Raw genomic sequence first — 23,163 nt, 5'->3', positions numbered from 1 at the left:
GAGCTTCCTTTTCAACACACTGTTCGTAAACTTTGATGCTGACCTGACAATAGTTGGAGACACAGATAGTAAATGGCATGTTGAGGTTTTAGTGATATTTGTAAACCTCAGTGAGGATTCAGGAAGCTTTGCTCAGAGTTCAGCTGGTCATCAGGGTTCAAAGGTCAAGACTACTGACTCCTCCGGCTGCATAGCAGCCTAGGCTAATCACTGATGCTAAAAATACAGCAGCATTTGTGTTAGTTGGAAACGGCCTCCGAGCCAATAGCAGATTGGATTTCCTGCTGACGACAGTGAATGCCGAACACATTCAGAGCCAGGGATGAAGTCCAGCCTTCAGACAGACGGACAGGAATTGCTTTCTAAGTTCATCACATTACTGGTCTGGGAAAACATTTAAGGATCATTTTTATCCAGGCTAGATTAGAAACTTCTTATAAAAGATTCCCTGCAGACTGAGGTGTCATCAGAGTGATTGTATCTTGTATTAACACTGTATAAGAAGTTTAATCAAGACTTTAAATGATATTTTAACACTTTTTCAGCAACCTAGTTTCATTAATGCTATGCATTGTTGCAAAGCATTGTTCAAAAACCCTGAACTTTATTTAAAATGTAATTTATGTTCCAAATGTTCAAAAGATACCAAGTTTGTCATGTGTATGACATGATTATACATTGAATATTTAATTTCAATTAATGTAATGCAACCATTAAAACCATGTGAATGCCCATTTAAGGGTTAACAGGATCTTTGAGAAACAACAGTCTTGTGACACTGATGTTTGTTGTATTTTGTTTTTCATTAGGCCCCAGCCCGGATGCCCCCCCTGGTCCTCGGTGTCAGTGGAGGTATGATTCCTGCGTCATCCCCTGCTTCAAGACCTGCAGTGACCCGTCAGCTGAAGCCTGCGTCAGCATCCCACAGTGAGACCTTTGACCTTTTCCATAACTCAACTCATCTCAAACTGTTTGTACATACTCTCTACTGGATTTAGATATCTAATGTCATCCACCTGTGATCTGATGGAGCTTATTTTACCAATAAGCTTTAAATGTTGTATTGATTTTAAGTGAGTAATAAGAATGATTCCCCTCCACATCTTAATTTTGTCTATTACCATTCTTTTTTTAATGGCTTTTCCTTGTTGCTCTGTGTACAGAGTGGAAGGCTGCCTTCCTGTCTGCCCCCCACACATGGTATTGGATGAGATCACCCGTCGGTGTGTCTATGTTGAAGACTGTGAGTATCCACTGATTGATTTCAGTGGTGTATTGCATGTGAAATGTTTCAGATTTTTAAGTAAAACAGGATGTTGTGTGGTTAGATTGTTGTGGCAGGATTACAGTGTTTGAAAGTAGGAGGCAATTAAATAAAAAACTGTGACAGTTATTGGTTCGGTATAAACTGTGTCTCTGTCAATCTCACTGCTTCTCTAACACACATTTTATTGTTTGGGTTCAGGCATTAAGATTCCAGTTACTGTGCAGCCTGTAACGCCATCCACTGCTCCACTGACCTCTGCAGCTGTCACTTCTGAAACCACCAGAGGCATTGCTCCCTCCACCATCCACCTCCAGTCCACCACCATCCACCTCCTGTCCACCACCATCGCCACTGCATCCTCTACCCCTCAACACACTGGTCCTACCACTAAAATGACCACAACTAGTCCTGTTGTTAGCACACAGACGACCTTGTCACAGGCACCACCCGCCCCTGGCGAGCCCATCCTTCCTGTAGCTGTCTCAACTTCGGCAGCTCCTGAACTTGCTATAACAGCAGGACCTCCAACGCCCCCAACTGTCAGGCCAGATGTGGAGGAGCCGCTGTCTACTGTTAAAGTGACTGAAGCCTCGTCCACCACTGTAGCAGGTACAACAGCATGGACAACTGGAGCTGTGAGGTCTACTACCAGCCCCTTCGGCCCCAGCACGTCCAAGACGAGCAGCGCTCCTTTTGCCATCACGGCTCTCTTCTGGGTCACCTCCACTACCAAGCCCTCCGACCTCCCGAAGACACTCTTCACAACCACTGCCACAACCCTGCAACCACCTACCCCTGCAGCACAGATCACAAGCTCCATTGTACAGCCAACCACCATAAGTAACCCTCCTCCCATTGTCTTGCAACCAACCAAAGCAACCACGGAGGCTACAACACATTCAGCAGCAGTTACTCCGATATTAACCGCGTCTAGTCCAAGGCCTGCAGTAGTGTCAGAGATGTCTACAGTAACAGACAGGACTACTGTACCCAGTACTAATACCACTGCATACACAGAAACCAGCACAAAGACTGTAACAGTGGAACGACTACCCTCAACAACAACTAGACCCATCCCTCCTGGTTTACCAAGCACAGCCTCCACAACCTACTCCCCTCTGCCAACCTGGCATTCTGTCGAAACAGGAACTGTATCGTTGCCAAAAGTCACTTCAACCAGAACCACAGAATCAGTCACACCAGTTGCACCTTTCACCACTAGTAAAACAACACTGTACGAAAGTCCAGAGACAACATCAGCAACTTCTATTACAGAGAAGATTCCGTCCAGCACTCCTGCTGAACTCAAAACCTCTACAACAATTGTTCCTGAGTTACCAATGTCAACCCCTATCCAGGTTGTTCAGACCACATCTGCACCATCTGCTCCTACCTCACACTGGGGAACATCGACAAAGCAAGTGTCCATACTTGAATCTACTGTGAGTGAAATACCTTTAGCTACGACAACAGTTTCTGCCCCTCCCCCTTTGAAGATTACCACAACTTCTCCAGTGCCCACCACCAAAACCTATGCCGAGAGAACCTCCTGGTCTACTGCTGTCCCAACAGAAGAAACAACTAAGACCACAACTTCAAGCCCCCCAGATGTTCCGGAAGCAACCACAGTGTCCAGAGGTCCTACTGCCACAACAAAATCAACTGTACCGCCGGTGTCTCCTACACAAACCACTGCTGTACCACTTTTACCAACCACTGAGAGCTCCTCCTCTCCTGCGTCTACCGTGCGGACCTCTGAGCCGTGGGTCCCACCCCAATGGGAGACCTTCTCCACCCCATTCTACAGCCCTACAGTGAAGACAACGCCAGTGGTCACTACTTTCATTCATGAAGTAACTTCTACGAAAACTACTTCAGTGCCTCAGATTCCCGTGACATCAAAGGAGGTTGAAACCTCTGCAACATCAGCTGCTGCCCTAGCCCCGACCACCAAAACTACAACGTCGCCTGAAATCTCAACTTCAGAAATTGCAGCCACTACAACGAGGAAACTGGCCACACCCTCACATTCACCTGCACCTGGTAGTCCTGAGACACTTCTCACCACCATCTCTACAAGAGCTCCACCAGGTATTGTGACCACGACGCTCAGACCTGTAATTGTGCAACCTATTACAGAGACGACACTTCCAGCGACTGGCAGGGTGGAAGTGTCAACAAGATTTACAACGACACCACCTCCATCTTGGTCTCCCCTGCACACAAGGACTACTTCCACCGCAGTTCCAAGGCCAACCACTTTCCAGGAGAAAGTCACCACCCGATTGGTGTCAACTGCTAAAGCTACACCAGCTACAACAACTACCACCATTGCACGGACGACCACTTTAAGAACAACACCTCGAGTTACACCCAGAATCACGTCGATTGAGAGGTCAACCACCAGGCCAGCCACAGCAAGGGTCACAATAACAACAAGTGTACCAGAAGTATCTTCCATATGGACCACTCTTAGCCCACCAACTGTCAAACCAAGCCCTGGCGCAATGACCACGTCAAGAGAACCGTTTATAACTGTTCCAACAACTGCAGAGTCCGTGGCCCCAACGAGCAAGACAGAACTTGCTGAAACAACCCCAGCAGTTCCCATCTTGCCCACCTTACCCGTTCCAGCCACTTCTCCTACTCTGACAGCGGTCACCTCTACAGCCGCTCCAACGACCACCAACCAAGAGACAACCAGCTCTGAGAAAACCATGACAACCAAAGAGAGTGAAGTTTCAGCATTCACATCCAAATCGGTGACGCCTCCACATGATACACACCTGATCTCCACCCAGACACCCGGTATTCACACACCATCAACTTCTTCACATCCAGCAGCAACTTCGGTCCAAGCTACTGAGCAGGACAAAGTCAATCGTACAAGTCCAGGTGCAACCACGCCTCCTGCACTGATTTTACCTCACACAACGATGGAAACAACCAGACACACAGTAGAGTCGACAACGTCTTTGGCTGTATCACCAACAAGGAGTTGCATTGTAGGTTGACATTATACATCTTTATTTTAGACATTTCAAAATAAGAGCACCAACTGCAGCTTAAATTACAGTAGATCACACATAATTGTAGCCAATTCCTCTTGCTGAAACAGGCCATGGTATTACAAGTTTCAGAAAAAAAAAGCGTATGAGTTTATGATATTTTCCCAGATATGTATCCAATAAAGTTTAGGTCAATTGTTTGTTAAGTCACTCCTTACTTTACGATGCACTCAATGTTAGTTTTATTTTCTGCTTATAAACATCTCTGTTTTTACATTTTTCTTTTGCGACTTCTGGATTTTTACTTTTTGACTTCCTGCCTTTCAGCCTCCGTATGCAGAGATAGTGGATGAGTGCACAAAGTACATCTGCGTTAGCAACCAGCTTGTCCTGTTCAACAAATCTGAAAGCTGCCCCTTCACCTCTGAACCTCCGAACTGCGGACTGCTTGGCTTTGCCATACTGGTCAATGGAGACAAATGCTGCCCAAAGTGGGACTGTCCATGTGAGGAAAACAAACACACATCCAATGACAGTACATGTCCTAGTTTTGACATTTCTCCAAACCAGTGTTCATTCATTGATGTCTCTCCTGTGTGCTCTAGGTCGCTGCTCGATGTTTCCAGATCTGAATGTTATCACATTTGATGGGAACAGCGTTGCCATCTACAAGGCTGCCTCATACATAGTGACCCAGTTGCCCAATGAGACCGTCAGCATACTGGTTCAGGAGTGCCCTGCTGATTCAGAGTCAAACGTGAGTCAATATCTGACTTAGCAGGTTCCCGTAAAGTGATTTTAAATTGAAGTGACTTAATTGATTGTCTTCCATTTTGACCTGGTTTTCTTTCCAAAGCTTCTTTGGAATTTCACCAACCTCTGTTTGGTGGCACTCAACATCACGCACAAATCCAACCACATCATAATCAACAGGTTGCAGAGGAGGGTAAGAGTCACCCTTTTCTTGATTATTACTTTGTATATTCACTTTCACATAAGCTTAATATTGATTTCTAAAACTAATAAGACTATGTGATATCACATGCACTCTTCCAGCTCTACGTCAACTCTCGCTACGCCAAGCCTCGATTCAAAAAGTTTGGCTTTGAGATATACGACACAGGGAACATGTACCTGATCCGCAGCCCATCTGGTCTCAAGCTGCAGTGGTACCACAGCACGGGCATGATGGTGATCGACACAGACAGCTCCAGCAACAAGCTTCAACCGATGGGCCTCTGTGGTAAGAGTAGTTGTACTCTGCAAACAATTTTCATTGTACAAAATACTGTACGTTTCTCTTTAAACACCTGTATGATATGCTGCTCACAGTTTCTCCTTACAAGAGTGATCACAAACAAACAACAAAACAATTACATCTGGAAGCGAAATCCACATATGTCTATGCTCAGGCATTCATATATTATGACTGCATTTTTGGTATTTCTTTCAACCCTCTCTCGCATCCAATCCAGGTTTCTGTGATGGAGACCCAACAAATGACCTGATGATGGCCAACGGCACCACTGTGGGCGCAAGCGAGGATCCGGCTATTTTCATCGATAGTTGGCAGGTTCCCAACACCACCAGCTACATCAGCCACAGCCGCAGCCGCGAGCTCAACTGCTCCACCAGCAACTGCTCCGGCTGCATGCACATGCTGCAGAGCGACGCCTTCTCCCCCTGCCACGCCTTCGTATGTTCATCTGTAAACCTTTTTTCAGGTTCCTCTCCTCACACAGGAGCCAGTGTTAGCTTGAAACTTAGACAGTCTGCTGTTAAAGATGTATTTTTGGACACAAAAAATCACTAAATGAATAAACACAAGTTACAAAAATCCTAATGTATTTAATTTATCAGCCTTAATCTTAACATAATAAGCAGTATCTATGTGTGTGTTTTATTGTGTCCAGGTCCCTCCAAGCACATTTTGTGAGGTTTGGGTACGAGATGCAGAGTACGTCAACAACCAGTGTGTTGCGCTGGCTGCCTACGTGGCTTCTTGCCACAAATTCAACATCTGCATTGAATGGAGGACTCCAGATTACTGCCGTAAGATTTCTTCCTTTAACAGAGCCTTCAAATAATGTGACTCTGACAATGAGCCATCCAAATATTGCTGGTAAAACATCTGGTTAAATATCATTCACAATCGTTTTTGTTTGATTTTATCTGTTGGCAATGTTCATGTTATCATAGTTATTAGTACCTGGAGTTTTGGTGACACCTTTTAATTAATGCTACACAATCATTGTGACCAAAAGAATACACTTTTGTGATATTATATTGATATCTATAGAAAAATGTAATAAAAAAGGTTATCATTCATTTTGTCTAATGAATAATCATAATTTGAAAAAAGTGCAATTCAAGAGTCACTTGATAATTTACACAATCCTATCATGTTTTTTTTTTTACATAAATACTTAAATGTTTAAATATGACTGATATCATTAACACCATTATATACTAAGCTCCTAATTCTAAAGTAAAGTGATGCGTTTAAGGGACTGACATAGTGGTTGTGTGTCATCCTGCAGCCTTTATGTGTCCCGACACTCTGCGGTATCAGGCCTGTCTGCCGGCCTGCACCTCTCAGTCCTGCCCCAACCACGACTTTGACGCGGACCCGGATCAGTGTTCAGGCCTGACTGAAGGCTGCGTGTGCCCCGCGGGAACGCTCCTCCACCGGCCGTACTCTGCCATCTGCATCTCACCTGAGAAGTGTGGTAAGACACACTCTCCACTCCCTGTAGGGGAGAGAAAGAGATCTTGAACTCGAGGCAAATTACTAAGGCATGAGATTGTTAAGGGAACTTGTCATTATCTTTTTAAACAGTGCTTTTTTGTACACTCTTGAAATGACAAACCATAAACTAAAAATGGTGTGTGTGTGTGTGTGTGTGTGTGTGTGTGTGTGTGTGTGTGTGTGTGTGTGTGTGTGTGTGTGTGTGTGTGTGTGTGTGTGTGTGTGTGTGTGTGTGTGTGTGTGTGTGTGTGTGTGTGTGTGTGTGTGTGTGTGTGTGTGTGTGTGTGTGTGTGTGTGTGTGTGTGTGTGTGTGTGTGTGTGTGTGTGTGTGTGTGTGTGTGTGTGTGTGTGTGTGTGTGTGTGTGTGTGTGTGTGTGTGTGTGTGTGTGCGCGCGCAGCCTGCACTGACAGTTCTGGATTTCCTCGTGCAAACGGTGAGGTGTGGAAAGCCTCCAAAGATGCATGCTGCATGTATCGCTGCGACAACGACACCATCGTTCCCGTGGAGTACAACTGCTCCAACATGCTGTCCCTGGTGTGCCGTCGGGCAGGGGAGGTGATCATCAGCCTGGCCGACGACACCAGTTGCTGCCCGCAGAAAGTCTGTGGTGAGGCCACCAGAGTTCCTGCACCCTGATTTAAAATCTGCTAGAGAACAGCATCAAATCGAAGGCTCATTGCATGTGTTTTTTGTTTACAGTGTGTAACCAGAGCTTGTGTGACCTGCTCCCTCCTGAGTGTAAATACGGAGAGAAGGTGGTGTCGTACTACAGACAGGACTCCTGCTGTCCGGACTTCATCTGTGGTGAGTCTCCTCGCCGATCAGTAAAGTGATGGCTTTATTTTTGTTGTCAAACGGATGAGCTGTGTCAGATGTGATGTTCTCCATCTTCGATGTACGGAAGCTCTGAGAGGAAAGTGAAGAAATCAAAAATTCTGGTGACCCATTTTCTTTGTCTGACTTAAAGTGAAAAAATACATCTTATCTACTGTGTTATTGACTTGAGGGTTAGGGTAAGATTTTTTTAATCCGTTAAAACAGGTGGGTGAACAAGTTTGGCAGGTGATTCTTTTTTTTTCATCAGAATATTTTTCTGTTGTGTTGTAATGCTGATTTGTGCCACAAGAGGCTGAAGTGCACCACTATCAAACACATCCATGTTTTTTTCGAGGTCATTTTTCCATTCACTCTGAAAACAAGGTTAATATACTGTGTGTTAGCAAGTTATGTAACTTTACTGTCATGTCATCCTTTTGTCTACCAAACATAAATGGTTTTATTTCAAGCAGGGGGAGTGGTGCACTTCCTCCTCATGTGTCCAAAATGAGAACTACAACAACAAAATAATAAATAACCTTTCTCAGCTCTTTAAAAGTGCAATGAATTGTTAGATTAAATACAAAAAATACAAGATGTCAATATTTGTTTTCATGTTGGATATATAACCTGTTGATTTCAGGAGCTTCAGAGATGTTTGAACCTTTGGACAGTGCCAGGTTAGCTGTTTCCCACCATTTGACTCTTAATGCTAAGCTTAGCTAATCGTCACCGGTTTAATCTTGAATGTACATATGGGAACAGTCAAATTTGTATATAATTCTGGACAAGAAAGCGAATAAGGATATTTCCTAAAATATATATTTCTTATTACTTTAATATTTTCTTTTTTGCAGAGTGTGATCCTGAACTCTGTGAGTCGGAGATTCCCTCGTGCAGAGAGGACCAGACGCTGATCGCCACCAGAGCCGACGGCAGCTGCTGCCTTGCTTACATCTGCAGTCAGTACAGAAATGAACTGCCATCTTCTGTTTCTTATTTTATGATGAGGGTAACTTTAGCAGGTTAGCTTGATGCCATCAGTGTGATGAATGATTTGTGTGTTTCATGCAGTATGTTCTTCCTGCGCGGAGATGCCTCCTCTCTGCCATGACGGCGAGGTGCTGACAGTGGACGCTAACGCCACGGACCGATGCTGCCCCGCCTACCAATGTGGTCAGGGAACAAACACACACTTTGTCATTTTTTTGTTACCTTTTTCTATTTCTACATTTACAGGGTGGACATTTCAACATTTGAAAAATAAGATGAGGATTTCTGTTAAAAATCTCATATTTGGTTCATAAGTTTGGAACCAGAGTAAGGGTTATATTTGCTTTGCTGTTTTGGTGCATACCAATTAAGATAGTGGAAGCAAATAAAAGATAAAAGAAAATGCTTCACAGAAAGCTAAATACAATATAATAGTTAAAAATAAAAATATAAAAAATATATAAACACAATGTATCTGTTTTTCAATGCGACAGCTGTACAGTTTTGCAAAGACGTGCTAAAAATGGACCAGGGAATGTGGAAACATTTGAGAGAATATGTGCAGTGACATTATAATCCAAAAGGTGTTGGTAAAGGCACAGTTGGAAACTTTAATAAAAGGTGCCAACTGAACCTTGTATGTAATGAATTGTGATGAAAAAGAGACTTTAATGTAGCGTGTAATGTGAATTGGGCGTGATGAGAGTTAGTGTCAGGGTTCGCTCTATTGAATACAGCATGCTATGAATTCATAAATGACTGGCATATTTTAGCTTTGTGTGTGTGTGTGCAGTGTGTGAGCCCTACAGGTGCCCTCAGCTCAGTTGTCCTGTTGGGATGTCGGTGGTGTCTGTGTCCAGTCCGAGTCGCTGCTGTCCCAACCAAACATGCGGTACGACTATTAAAAACCTCCCACAGAAACAATTGCCACCTGCATTTTAAATAGTTTAGATTTTACCTTGACTTGGGACATTGTATATGACAGAGTAGAATTTGGTTTAAAGCTGTACAGTCTGAAATGTGAAGATGATGACCAGTCACACTTTTTATTTTCAGAGTGCTCCTGCGATAAGATGACCTCGCCAAAATGTGGCCTGGTAAGTCATGACTTATTTATTAAGTGTGTTTGGACATGTAATGATGTATATTATATACTATCTATTTATAACTTTATTTACAGTTTGTATTCTCACATACTCTCATATTTGTTTGTGCCATTTCTGAAGTAATTTCTGTTCATCTGTGTCCTTGGTTCCATGTGTGTTATACTCTATGTGAACCCAGTTTGGTCACTTTGTGTTCTGCAGGGAGAGGCCGCCCAACTGGACCGGGCCTTCCTATCTGACCCACAGAACCGGTGCGCCTGCAAAAGATACAAGTGTGGTAAGAACAGCAAATTCAAATGATAGACAATCAAAAATGTAGTTCATTTTTCCAAAAGCAAGGAAATGTATTGCAATTTAGAAATGTTAAAAGCACTAAAATAATTAACATGAAGAAAAGTACAAAAAGTTAAAAACGTTTTAATTATTGATTATATTAATTGACAGTTTGCCATCTAACATTGAGACATTGACCGCTGACCTTTGCCATTATTGTGTGTGTGTTCAGTGCGAGAGGCGGTGTGTGTGTTTGGGGAGCGTGGCGTCCTGAGACCGGGTCAGACTCTGGTGGATCACCAGGACGACGGCCTGTGTCACAGCAGGACGTGCAGCCGGAGCCTGGACCCGGCGAGCGGCTTCCACCTGCTGCGCTCCAGCAGCCTCAACTGCTCCGCCCACTGCCAGCCAGTAGGAACACAATCACACACCTACAGTACACACATACAAAGTACATACGAAGTAATATAGATTCATAATAGAATTTATATAACAAATATTTTTAAATAAAAACGTTTTTCATATCATTCACTGAAAGGGACAAACCCGTCGGCATAACAAATATCTGTGAATCTGGACAGCGGCACTCATTACAGTGGGAGAGAAACACACATACTCGCATATCTATATGTAAATAAACACATATCTTCATATACAGTATGTTCTCTTATTTTCTTGCTGATTTTCTTTTTTTTTACTTTTCTTTTCATCGTTTCACAAAACTTTGTGTGCTTCAGAATCAGATCTACGTTCCTCCAAAGGACCAGACGACGTGCTGCGGTGTTTGTAAGAATATTTCCTGCATCTACGCACACGAGAACGGCACAACAGTTCTCTATAAGGTAGGAAGTCGACTATTATACAATAATTGTATATTACCAATAAACACTACTTCTGAGTATTTTCTTAAATAATCTGTTATTTAAACCAAGTAACTGAACCAACGTGAGTTCTGTACAAAGGACATCTTGGGAACATTTTTAATACCAGGTCTACTTAATAGCTTTCTTCTGGAGCTTTCAATCGAGTCACAGTCTTGATCAGCAGGTAGTTTCATCAGTCATTACTGTATATCGAGACCCAAGCCAAGTGCTGAACAGTATGTGACCACATGTATTACCCTGTACTGTATAAAACAGGGAATCTCTATGATAACTGTGCAAACTATCTGCTGATAAAACCATAATGTTTTTGAAAGAAAATGGTGTATCTTTCAATTTAAAATGAACATTACCACCATTTGTTTTGAACGATGATCTTGTCTCAACAGGTCTTAGACAATCCTGAAACGCGGTCTCATTCCTTAGTCAGAGTCACGTTATCTATTATTATTATTATTATTATTAGTATTTATACTGTACACCTAAGGTAATGTTGTTGATGCTGTCGGTGTGTTTTCAGCCAGGGAAGTCCTGGGTATCAAACTGCATGAAGTTCGACTGCACAGATACTCTGTCTGGACCCACGCTCATCTCCTATTCCTTCAGCTGCCCACCTTTCAACGAAACAGAGTGTATGAAGGTCAGCTTGAGGCATCACACACATACACACGAAGGAATGAGTGCGATATTAACATAAAACTGGCAAAACTATATTTTTTACATATTTATTGTGTAATGGGGTAATAAGGAGGGACGAAGAGTGACAGTTCATAGGTCCTTTCAGGCATGCGGGGAGTGAGTGGTAGAGAAACTCCCTCTGGAGGTAACTTTGGGATTTTAGCCTTTGCAGACCATTTACATGCACAAACAAATATTATTTTCATTTTCCTTTATTTGTTCCGATCAAGGTAGATAATTCATACAACATCTGTACACTTAGCGCAGTTTGGACTATGATGTAAAGGAGCAGTGAGAGGTAACTCTTATGCCTGCTCTTTACTAACAATATAATACAGTACAGGAAAAGGAAAACTCAAAAAAGCATAATTGGGCCCTTAACTTAAAGTGGACCTATCATGCAAAATGCACTTTTGTACGTCTTTTATACATGAATATGTGTCCCCGGTGTTCCAGGGAACTCACCAAGTGTCAGAAAACACAACCCTCTCTATTTTCCTCCATACCCAAATCTCTAAAAAAGGGGCTGCAACGGATCTGATAAAAACTGATCCAGATTTGAACACTGTCCTGACGTCAGGACAGTGGCGCTACGGCTATTGGGCCAACTCCACCAATCAGGAGGAGACAGACACGGCCATTGCCGTTCGAAAGCGCTGGAGACGCTGTAGTGCATATGCCAGGCCTCTAGATGGTGCTGTTCTCACAGAATCTGCCCTTGCTAAAACAGAGCTAGAAAATGTCAAATTGAGCAAAATGAGGCATGGCTAAAATGCATGATCTGTTTGGTATTTTGAAAAAAAAAAAAGTATAAATATACCTTATATAGGTATGGCCCTACACTATATTATTCAAATATAGCATGATAGGTCCACTTTAAGCAGGTTTTTGTAGTGTAACTTGACTGAAAAAAGTGTGAGAACCACTGTTCTTAAAGCTTTTTCAGGTGATAAATACACAACACCTCAAAATAGAGTCATCAATGATTTCAGTCAAAGAATATCAACTTTCAAACAACAAACTCTGATAAAAAGGCATAAGGTTTCTCACAGAATTTTTTTTTTGTCAAATTATTCCTTAACATGTTTACTCTCATCTGCACTCAGATCGGTGGAACGGTCATAAGTTACATGGACGGATGCTGCAAAACTTGTGAGTATCTGATCTGAGCATAGCAGCAGTTGTGTAGTTAGTGTAGAGCTGTAGGCTGCAGCTGACACTGAAGAGCGCCTCCACCTGCCGCTCAACATGTTTCCAACATGTTTGCCCTTCAGTTTGTCCATTTCATTCCAGAATATTCAATCACAGTTTCTGAATTGGATCCTGTAACATTTTGTCTGCTGTTTATTCAGGTTAGTCAATGTCAGTGTGCTTTTCAGTGATTTCGGAAAAAATGGCAACGGATATCTTTTTCAAAGTGCCAAAAGAGAGATGTATGAGTCACTGAAAAACATCTGATCAAATGCAAGTGGGTTTGTGGTTTATGTGCTGCAGCTTACCCTCATGTACCAATCCCACCAGGTACTGGATTCTCTCTGTTCCCTTTCCCCGTTAGCCCCCTGACTCCCACAGTTAACACAAACTGTGAACGAGGTACCAAAACAACAAGGCTTGTCAGTGCCATTGTTGATATTCAACAATGTACTCCCTCCAAAAATAAATTACATTATGATAAAACACACAGGAAGTCTGACTGCAACCTACCAGAAGCGTCCTCTCAAGTGCTGTCTCATTTCAGGGTCTGGGTGAAACAAAAATCAGTAGAATAAAGCCAAAACAGGGTAACAAAATGAAAAAATATATGTTTAAATCTACATTCTCAGTATTTTTAGGGATTTACCTTTTTAAAATCTTAAAACAAAGGAATTAAAGGTGATTTATCACCTCAAAAAGGAGGCGAGGACACAATCCTTCATATCAAATCAAATCAAATCAAATCAAGTTTTATTTATATAGCACATTTTTAAACGATTTTTGGTCGGTATGGGCCAAAAATGATGGCACACTTGAGAGGACAGTCACAATTAATTATTTACCCCCGCCCATCCCTGTGGATCATGTACATGTACGAGAGCTAAACTCTTTCCCAATTTAGCACTGTCTGGGCAGTGCATTGTTGATTGCCAACAATGTACTGTTGGTAGTGGCCCAGTAGTCGGGCTTAGACGTCTGCATGTGTGAGTAGATACTGATGTGGGTTGGTGACGGGGCCTGTGTTTCATGTAACCGCTGTAGAAGATCTGCTTGCTGCTGCACCACAGCTGCTGTGCTGCTCCGCCACCAGGGTGCGCTGTGTGGTAAACTGAAGCTGCTATGTGATGCATCCTTATTGTCAAAGTATCATCAGTGCAAACACTCGACTGTATATTTAACAACGCTAACTTATTCCCATTATTCTTCGCTGGCTCTAGGGCATTTCCACATCGCCATATAATGTGTTGATACTTGCGCTTAAAGTGTATTTGCTATTACTTTGCATAGCGTCGCCATCTTTATCAGCCAATACTTGGCAAATAAACAGTTTTTAAGCTTTTGAAGAAGAATTGTGAGGGACTGGGACCTCTCCAAGTAGAAGTCCACATTCCATATTTAGGTCTGGTCGGGGACTTGAACCGGCGACCCTATGGCTCACAGTCCAAGCCCCTACTGACTGAGCCACTGCCTGTTATTAAATTACAACAGCTTTTAGGCAAAAAACTAACTATTTTGATTGCCACTATGTGATTGCTTTATCCAAAAACGTATATTTGAGAATTTCGATGTTTGGAGCTGTGAGGAGCTGTTGGCTGTATGAGATTGCTTTAAAGAAGAAACACGTCAACAATGTTTTCGTAAAAACTCTCACATCCTGAACGGTAGACACAGGTCTGCACTACCCATAAGGTGTTTAATAACTCCAATTTATATTGAGCCAACAATTTGGTGATAAGCTAGCTAGATAGCTAACATTTCGCTAGCTAGATTGTTATATGGATAGCTATTGTAAGCTAGCTAACTCAGTAGATGACAAACGTTAGATAGCTTTATTTACACATGGATGGATGGATAGATAGATAGATAGATGGATAGATAGATGGATAGATATTTAGATAGCCAGCGTGTTAGATAGATAACAAGCCTGTTAGATAGAGAGCCAACATAGTAAATAGTTAACGTTTGCTGGCTAATTGAGTTTGGTCTCTATTGTGTTGCATTGTTGGAGAAGCCTGTGACCTAAGATTTTCAACGACATAATTACTCTGTAGCTATGTTAGTTTGACAATAAAGAACCTTGAACCTTGAACCTTGAAGTTAACTTTTTTTTAATACATTTCTTTGACTATGACAGTGAGAGTAATGATAAACTGTTGACATCAGCTTTAGTATACAGGCAGGCCGACCGGCAGATATTTGTTGTTACTTTTCGTAGTTCCTCATAGCATGGTCCATATACACCACAAGACATTAGAGTTATTACAAAAAAATGTCCTCATTCAAGATTTTCGGCCCTACTCTTATACCATCCTGCCACTCAATGCTGGTAAGGCTAAACCGGAAGAACTAAGATATAAGCGTTTAACCAGAAATAGGAAAAGGGGCGGGGCTAATTGTTACTTTCAATTTAAAGTTGTACAAAAAAGACAAAATGATACACAGCTGCATTTTTTTATGCACAAAAAACGGTAGGCCTATAATTCATTTAATTAATTTACACATATAAAATATCCATCACTTTATATTTATTTTTTCGATATTTTAGTTTGTTCTAATTTCAAAGAAGCTTAAATGAGTCTTTACTCACTGACTGGGAAACGTTCTCCATCGTTGCTTTCTAACTCTTACTCTAATGAAGCTCAATGGATTTATTTAGGCCATAGCAAACTTACCCATCCACTAAAACAGCTTGACAGCTTGTGCATGATCCTTTTTCATCTCTGACCTTCTCCTCTCCTTCCTGGTGTTTTGCTGTGTCTCTACATGCAGCAGTTCAAATGATTAGTTTTGGGTATCACATGTCAATTTTATTTCAACCGATTTGGTTTGTTGTCATTTTAACAGGCAAAGAAGATGGGAAGTCGTGTCAGAAGGTGACGGTGAGGATGACAATCAGAAAAAACGACTGTCGCAGTAACAGGCCTGTAAGCTATGAGACTTTTGTGATGTGTTGCTAATTGTGTTTGTTTATTGTGAACAAAAGAAAAATAAATGTCTAAATATAAAACACAGTAGCAATATTCAAACACAGGTAAAGAAAATAAGTGAGGGAGGGCAGTATATCATCTGCATACTGTATGCGCTCAACTTGAAATGATGTGGAAGTCACAAAATGCAAACTGTCCTTTATATTCTTCTATCAGTGTAGTTCGACAGCATTTTTAAATTCTGAATTAATTTTTTTTTTTCTTCAGTTTATATTCATTGAAAATGTATGGCCATTTTATAAATTATAAAATAAATTAAAGCTGAAAGCAGCGATGAACTGGCCCTCGCACAAAATTACGTATTGCATGGAGTGTGATGCACTAAAAAGCGACCCATCCCATAAGAAATGTCTAACTTAGGCTTCCTTTGATAACTGCATTGTTTGTTGAAAAAATATCAAATGAACAAAATATGTTTAAAACATTTATCGTGTCCTGTGTGTGTGCCACCAAATCAACCATATGTGGCATGTGGCAACTGGTCACCCTACCTTTGGTGTCCACTATGAGGCGCTAGATAACCCATGCTTAAAAATCTATTGAATTTCCGTGTAAACAGCTGTTTACACAGAAACTTTGTCCAGTCCTAACGTTAACTTTCTAGAAAAATGGTCCCCCCTTTTGTCTGAAACTAACTTTTTAGAAACAAAATAAATATATCAGTTTACTAAGTTCATCACTGCTGAAGCCATCAAGCAGCATGGGTGCCCGGGCCCTTATTAATAGAGCTCATACATAGAAGTCACAGAAAAGTTTAATGTTCTCTCCTGCTCATGGAAAGTTCACTTATTTTTGTATTTCTGTTTGCTCTCTTCCTGTTTTGTGTAAAAAAAAGAAGTAAATCTCTTTTCTAGATGTAGAATAAAAATCAGTGTATTCGAGCTTTTTCATTTCCTGTACATACTGTCGATAACATAACTTATTAATACCAAAATATAACAAGAACAAATTAAGAAGATTCTGAGAGCAATACATCATCTATCTATCTCAACTTAAAATGATACCCATGAAGATAACAATGTGGCAGTGTCTTCCCTTAGCATTAATCTGAGCAGTTTGGGCTTCATTTGCCAGAATAATAAGTGAAGTTGGCAACTCCGCCTCACCTGTAGCACACATTTTAGTTTTGGTTTGTTTGAACTATGCTTAGTTAAATACTGAGTTTGCTTGCTGTTATTGCAGCCCTGCTTCCTTTTCACTGACTCTCTGTGTCCTGCAGGTGAACATCGTGTCATGTGATGGGAAGTGTCCGTCCGCCAGCATCTACAACTACAACATCAACACGTACGCTCGCTTCTGTAAGTGCTGCAGAGAGACGGGGCTGCAGCGGCGCTCCGTGCAGCTCTACTGCAGCGGCAACGCCACCTGGGTCAGCTACACCATCCAGGAGCCCACCGACTGCTCCTGCCAGTGGTCCTAAACACACACACTGCACCGACAGACACACAGATGGTGTTTAGATCTACATCCTCTTAAACCACAAAACGATGAAGAGGAAGATGAAAGCTCAGCATTGTTGCTTTAGGATGTTGCGAGAGTGGAATACTGAGCTGGGATTGTCTGGACTTCATGACTGACGGTCTTGCTCTCCAGTTAGTTGTTCTGCTGCCTCTGCTGGCAGAGAGGTGGTACTGCAGGCCAGCTGCAGACAGGGCCCTAAAGGTGACCTTTGACCTCTGATATTTACCTTTCAAGGGAAGTAAAACAAGAGTGTAGCCTTCATATGACTATTTTGAGGATTTTAATTGATCAACATTTACAAAAAAAAAAGCTTTAAGTTAATTTACTGTGCAGCTTAAATGTTCCTTTAAGTTAATTGTAAAATAAGAGCAGCAAGACTGGTGGCATGTAATTCATAGCAGTGATTATAATACTGCAATACTCAGCAGGATGGTCAAATTTCCCATCATTCCTTCCCTTCCTTCTATTTTTTATTAAACAAAAAGCTGCCTTTCTCAGTTAAGCCTATGTGCTTTAATATATCAAATTAAAGGAGATAACAAGTAATGCAAATTATTTAAAAGGAAGTCACAAAACACTTGGTAGTTACAGCACTTTTGTAATCATCAGACACATTGTCCCTATTTTGATATCTAATTGATATCAAAATAATATTTGAACACCTCTGCATGGTCCCAAATCCCCCGCTGCACAGCTGCACTGCCACCTCCCTGCCAGACTGCAGAGAAAGGTCAAAGTTAAGCAATGTCAAAAGTAAGTTGAATTTTGTTTTGAAGGGTGAGCCACTGTTTCTGCTCATAACCTAAGAGTGCTCCTGTGCTTCCATGACTTAAAAGTAGAGAGAGAGAGATTCATATTTTACCCAGAATTCCTCATGTTGTGCTTTTTTGTAAATATCTTTACTTTCTTTTAATGATTTGCAATACCAAATTCTTATATATATCAATTTTAGAAAAAGCAACTATCAACTGTATATTTAGTGATTTTAAATGTACTTTATATAATCAACACTAGTGAGGTGTTTAACTGATTTAAACCCAACTGTATGTGGAGCACTTTATTTATTTATTGGAGTTTGATAGAGCACAAACGTTGTAATTTTATGGACAAATACAGAGAGAGAAGAGAAGCATTAGGACCAACTGAGAACATCCAGACAGACATGTTGCAACATTTGATTTGGTTGTATTCCTTCCTTACAGAAGAGGGCTTGATATTGCAATATAAAGGTTTCTCTCTGGACTAAATTCAGATCAAACAGACCCTCCTGGATAGTCGAGGATTTGTATCATACAAATGTACATTTGCGTTTTCAATAAATATTTCTTTTGGAAAAATAGTTTACTCTGTTTATTAGAAAAGGACAGTGTGCAGTAGAGATGATGTTGTTTCTATTCATGTCATAATGTTGTTACTGCACATAATGAACACATTTTAACTTTTTATTCTTTTGGCTGGTTAAGATTAATTAAAGGGGACCAATTATGCACATTTTTACATTTCATATTTGTATTCAGTACCTCTACTGGGACATGTCTCCATGCTTTAATGTTCAAAAAGCTCTTTATTTTTCTCATACTGCCTGCAGCACCTCTTTTCACCCTCTGTCTGAAACCAGAGCCCAGTCTACTCTGATTGGTTAGATGGCTGGCTCTGTTGTGACTGTTCAACCTCTTAGGCGCCGTTTACACGAGGAGAAAACTGCTTGTATCTGCATAGTTTCGCGTGCGTATAGCCCTATTATTTACACGAGGCCGATAGAAACTGACCCCACAAACGATAACGGGTCCCAAGGTGGATAGATTTGCAAACGAAACGCTCTGGGGGGTCAACCGAGTCCGTGTAATCACCTCTATACGAATATTTCCTGAAAAAATAACGATAGCCCCACCTCTCCCCACCTCTCCTGCTCACTGCTGTAGCATGGCTGTGTTAATTAAACGCACAAGGGGTTCTTGAATGAAATAATATTATAAAAGGCAAACCAGAATTGTTAACGCCCAATATACTCCTTAAACAAAATAAACAGAGTCAGATTTCATGCATTGATCCATTATATTGACAAAGGAGGATCTCACCCGGTGTTTGTAGAGAATATCTCTCTGAGCGAGTCCTCTCCACGGAGACATGCTCCTCCTCCTGTCAGTAGCTACTGCTAGTGCTACTGCTACTGACCATGCTACAGATATTAGTGCAAACATATACAGCTCCTCTACCACAACCATCAGCAACAAGTGGACATGGAGAATTACATGAACTACATGTTGCTAAATCCACAGAAGGGTAGCCATGGCAACATTGCTGCGGGGCTGCTGCGGAGTCTTCTTCACTGCTTTTGGTGTATTTTGTCGCGGAAGTTACAGCGCCACTTACAGTCCCGGCATATGTACTACAGCGTTTCCAGCGGTCTCGTTTGAACAGACACGTTAAATGAAACAAATGCATGTGAACGGAACACTTTTTTGAATACGCATACTGTGCATAAACGCAAACGGTCCCGTGTGAGCGGGGCCTTAGAGAAGTCCAGACCCTTAGCCCCTTAGGAGATTTCACGTACAATGTGTTGGAGCGCTTGCCAATAGAGTGGTGCAGTGACGAGTCCTAAGACCCGGAAGTGAGTTAGCATTTTACCACTACCGGTTCCCTCGTCTCAGAGCCAATGGGATTTCTCCATAGGATTTTGGAAAATAGCTCGAAATAAGGTCTGTGGTTGACACAAATGTAAAGGTCCCATGTCATGGCCATTTCTACTGATCATAATTCCATTGTTAAGGTCTACTAGAATAGATGTATATTGTGCAATTTTCCAAACTCACATTGGTTTCTCATACAGCATCTCCGTATAGTACGTGTATTCACTCTCTGTCCTACACGGCTTGTTGGAGCTCCTGCCCCCCCCTCCCTATGAGCCCACTGTGCTCTGATTGGTCAGCTCGCCCACTCTGTTCTGATGAGTCCACCACTGTTACAGGCGGAACATCAGTGATTATGTGTCACAATGGCGTTAGCAACCAGAAAATGACACCAGTAAGGACAAACAGATGAGAATGCTGCGTGGGGTCTGGGTGCCGTGTTGGTGGGACGTTGCGCGGCGAGGAGCGCTTGCTGCGTGGGATCTGCGAGACCACGAGACATCGTGAATGGACGCGTGAGGCATCTGTGAGGCTCCACTAGCACCCCCTCCCCCCCAGCGCGTCACAGTTGTTCTGAGAGAGTGTGTGTGTGTGAGGAGCTCCACGGATTGGTCCATTTGGGTATGGTCACGTCACTGTACCCAGGAAGAAAAAGAGAAATCTCCAACGAGGCGTTCTGGGGCAGCATAGACAGGTCTTTTCTGTGTTAGAGTTTTACTCGCTACAGGGTGTACTTTGAGGGTTTGTGACTTTGCAGAACGTTTACATGCATAAAACCCTTCATAACACACAAGGGGACGGGTAATAACCGGAAGCATGACATGGGCCCTTTAAGAGACGGATCACGTTTTGTTCTACGACATTAAATACATCAGCAGTGACCCCACTGGTGATTTTTGAAGAGTTTACGTATCTGAAAAACGATGGTTGTTAACAAGTGGCTGAATAGGACTACAGAAGTTGTCGAGGACGTTGTACGTCATTACGCCGAACATGTAAACACTCCCGCTAAGTTTGTTTGCCCTGTTCTGCTTGAAAGCAAGTACCTGCGCTCTTGCAAACTGTTAAAACAAAAGCTTCAACTTGTACAATTTCAAATCTGTATTTTTTAATATGGATCTTAAGTTGGCGTGACGTTGAAGTCGTGCGACCCTGCTGTAGTTTGTTTATAGCATAACTTTAGCATTTTGCTTCTGGCGATTAGATTTATGATTATAAAATTATAAAAGTAGGGTAGACATGTGGATATTATCCGGCTGAACAAAACGTGCATTTATCTAACAGGTTCGTTTTACACAGACCTTATTTCGAGCTATTTTACAAAATCCTATGGAGAAATCCCATTGCTTTTTTGTCGAGGGAACCCATGCGCAGCTTACTTCCGGGTAAATACATCATCCCTGCACCACTCTATAGAAGCACGAGTGTTACATAGTGATGTCATTATGTTACAGAAGTAAACAAAGGACTTCAATCGAGGCGTTTCAGGCAGGGGGGCCTTTGCAGACCATTTACATGCACAAAAACCTAAATAACACTACAGGAAATAAAAAACCCTAAAAACCATAGTAGGGCCCCTTTTAACAGGATAGGTGAAGTTTTATGTAGTCGGGTTGTTTGGCGTGTTTTACCTACAGTTTGGAGAAGCAGGCAGGAGGAACAGCAAAATAAGCAAACCAACGCAATTCTGCAGACGGAGGCAGCAACGAAAGCATTTTAGCACCTAAAAGAAACGTCCACCTAATAAAAATATATTTCAGTGTAAGTATACGCTATATTTATAATATTTCAACACTTTACTATGTTTTAGTATTGTTGTTTGAATGCTCTAATTTTTTAATAGTGTTTGTTTATAGACCGTATACTTTGTTAAAAAAAGTATTCTGACTCCCTTGATTGCTGTGTCTAGTCAGATTTGAGCAGATTTGAGTGCAACATGAAAACACTGCTGTTACTTCTTTAATTTCAGAGGCTCAGTGTCCCCTATCAATCAAACACTCCTCCAGATGTGTGAGGATGGATAACCAGAGGAAGTCAGACCAGTAAATCTGCTCCTCCTCCTCCTCTTGTGTCTCAGACTCCAGACTGGCTGGACGGCCGATTACATGCTGCAGTGTGTTGGCACGGGCAGACGGGAAAATGATACCGAGCCGTGAACCCACAAATCCAGGGATTTCTTAGCAGACATGTAAGCCGGGCCATCAATGTTTATATCTGATGAGCTGCAAAAGGGCGGGTGAGGAGATCACAAAGAGCTCAGATGGAGAGTGGAGTGCAGGGAAGTCCTTCAGGAACAGTGCAGATCTACCCAGATAATCATGTGAAGTGGTTAAAGCACAAACTTTAGTTTACATGATGGTCTGACCCCGACTTTGGAAACCTCCCCCATACTCAGCCGTAGGAGGGGGAGCAATGGTGGGAGAAGTGTTCTTGAATACTAAAGTCAACTTATGGCATTCAATAAAAAACAGTCATAGTTAAGCGTTCTATAAAAATGTCAGCATATATGTCATAAATGCAATGCAATAGTTTGTATACAACTCCATCAGAAATTGTTTTACTTTTCGTACCATATTTTGCCATAAAAGTATCATAGTATAGTATGGAGGCCCTATGATGTAGTGTGTTATATTTGGTTTGGTTCTGGTTTCAGACAGAGGGTGAAAAGAGGTGCTGCAGCACAGGCAGTATGAGAAAAATAAATACTTTTTTTTTACATTAAAGCATGGAGACATGTCACAGTAGACGAGGAACAAAATACAAATATGAACCTGAACATTTAAGAAAAGTCCCCAAGCGGGAAACTGCAGTTTTTCTGACATCTTGAAATGTTGACAAACGTGTGAGTGATATCAAAGGATGGCTACAAACATAATAATCTTATCGAATATGATTCACTGTATTACATTACCCAACAGTATATAAGGGAGTTAAAAATAGCTCAACCTTAAAATCCACAGCAGTAAAATTCACACTTCATATAAATACGGAAGCATCATAAAACACTGACAGAAAAAACTTTACCACCACAATTCGAGTTTTTACTTATATTCTTTTCTGAAGCCGTATCTTGAATGCAGTAGTAGTCGTAAAGAATTTAAACGGTTAAATATTAT

At 41.7% G+C, this 23,163-nt stretch overlaps 1 protein-coding gene across 1 annotated transcript in view; it reads left to right on the top strand.

Moving 5' to 3' along the window:
* The window catches only part of otog (otogelin), a 49,954-nt gene extending 31,203 nt beyond the window's left edge, over nucleotides 1-18,751 (top strand). The window contains exons 31-53 of the mRNA XM_034116372.1: nucleotides 810-927; nucleotides 1,164-1,243; nucleotides 1,466-4,272; nucleotides 4,603-4,780; nucleotides 4,881-5,032; nucleotides 5,132-5,221; nucleotides 5,332-5,518; nucleotides 5,751-5,971; nucleotides 6,189-6,327; nucleotides 6,816-7,004; nucleotides 7,423-7,632; nucleotides 7,725-7,829; nucleotides 8,699-8,803; nucleotides 8,916-9,017; nucleotides 9,628-9,726; nucleotides 9,891-9,931; nucleotides 10,142-10,217; nucleotides 10,446-10,624; nucleotides 10,951-11,055; nucleotides 11,615-11,734; nucleotides 12,879-12,924; nucleotides 15,811-15,890; nucleotides 17,173-18,751. Coding sequence (XP_033972263.1) covers nucleotides 810-927; nucleotides 1,164-1,243; nucleotides 1,466-4,272; nucleotides 4,603-4,780; nucleotides 4,881-5,032; nucleotides 5,132-5,221; nucleotides 5,332-5,518; nucleotides 5,751-5,971; nucleotides 6,189-6,327; nucleotides 6,816-7,004; nucleotides 7,423-7,632; nucleotides 7,725-7,829; nucleotides 8,699-8,803; nucleotides 8,916-9,017; nucleotides 9,628-9,726; nucleotides 9,891-9,931; nucleotides 10,142-10,217; nucleotides 10,446-10,624; nucleotides 10,951-11,055; nucleotides 11,615-11,734; nucleotides 12,879-12,924; nucleotides 15,811-15,890; nucleotides 17,173-17,373 — 5,630 coding nt within the window. The 3' untranslated portion in view covers nucleotides 17,374-18,751. The remainder of the gene's footprint in view (nucleotides 1-809; nucleotides 928-1,163; nucleotides 1,244-1,465; nucleotides 4,273-4,602; nucleotides 4,781-4,880; nucleotides 5,033-5,131; nucleotides 5,222-5,331; nucleotides 5,519-5,750; nucleotides 5,972-6,188; nucleotides 6,328-6,815; nucleotides 7,005-7,422; nucleotides 7,633-7,724; nucleotides 7,830-8,698; nucleotides 8,804-8,915; nucleotides 9,018-9,627; nucleotides 9,727-9,890; nucleotides 9,932-10,141; nucleotides 10,218-10,445; nucleotides 10,625-10,950; nucleotides 11,056-11,614; nucleotides 11,735-12,878; nucleotides 12,925-15,810; nucleotides 15,891-17,172) is intronic.
* The last annotated feature ends 4,412 nt before the right edge of the window (nucleotides 18,752-23,163 follow it).

Source organism: Trematomus bernacchii, unplaced genomic scaffold, assembly GCF_902827165.1.
Source record: "Trematomus bernacchii unplaced genomic scaffold, fTreBer1.1, whole genome shotgun sequence".
NCBI lineage: Eukaryota > Metazoa > Chordata > Actinopteri > Perciformes > Nototheniidae > Trematomus > Trematomus bernacchii.
The sequence above is the reverse complement of the archived record's forward strand: the minus strand, read 5'-3'. Positions and strand labels throughout refer to the sequence as shown.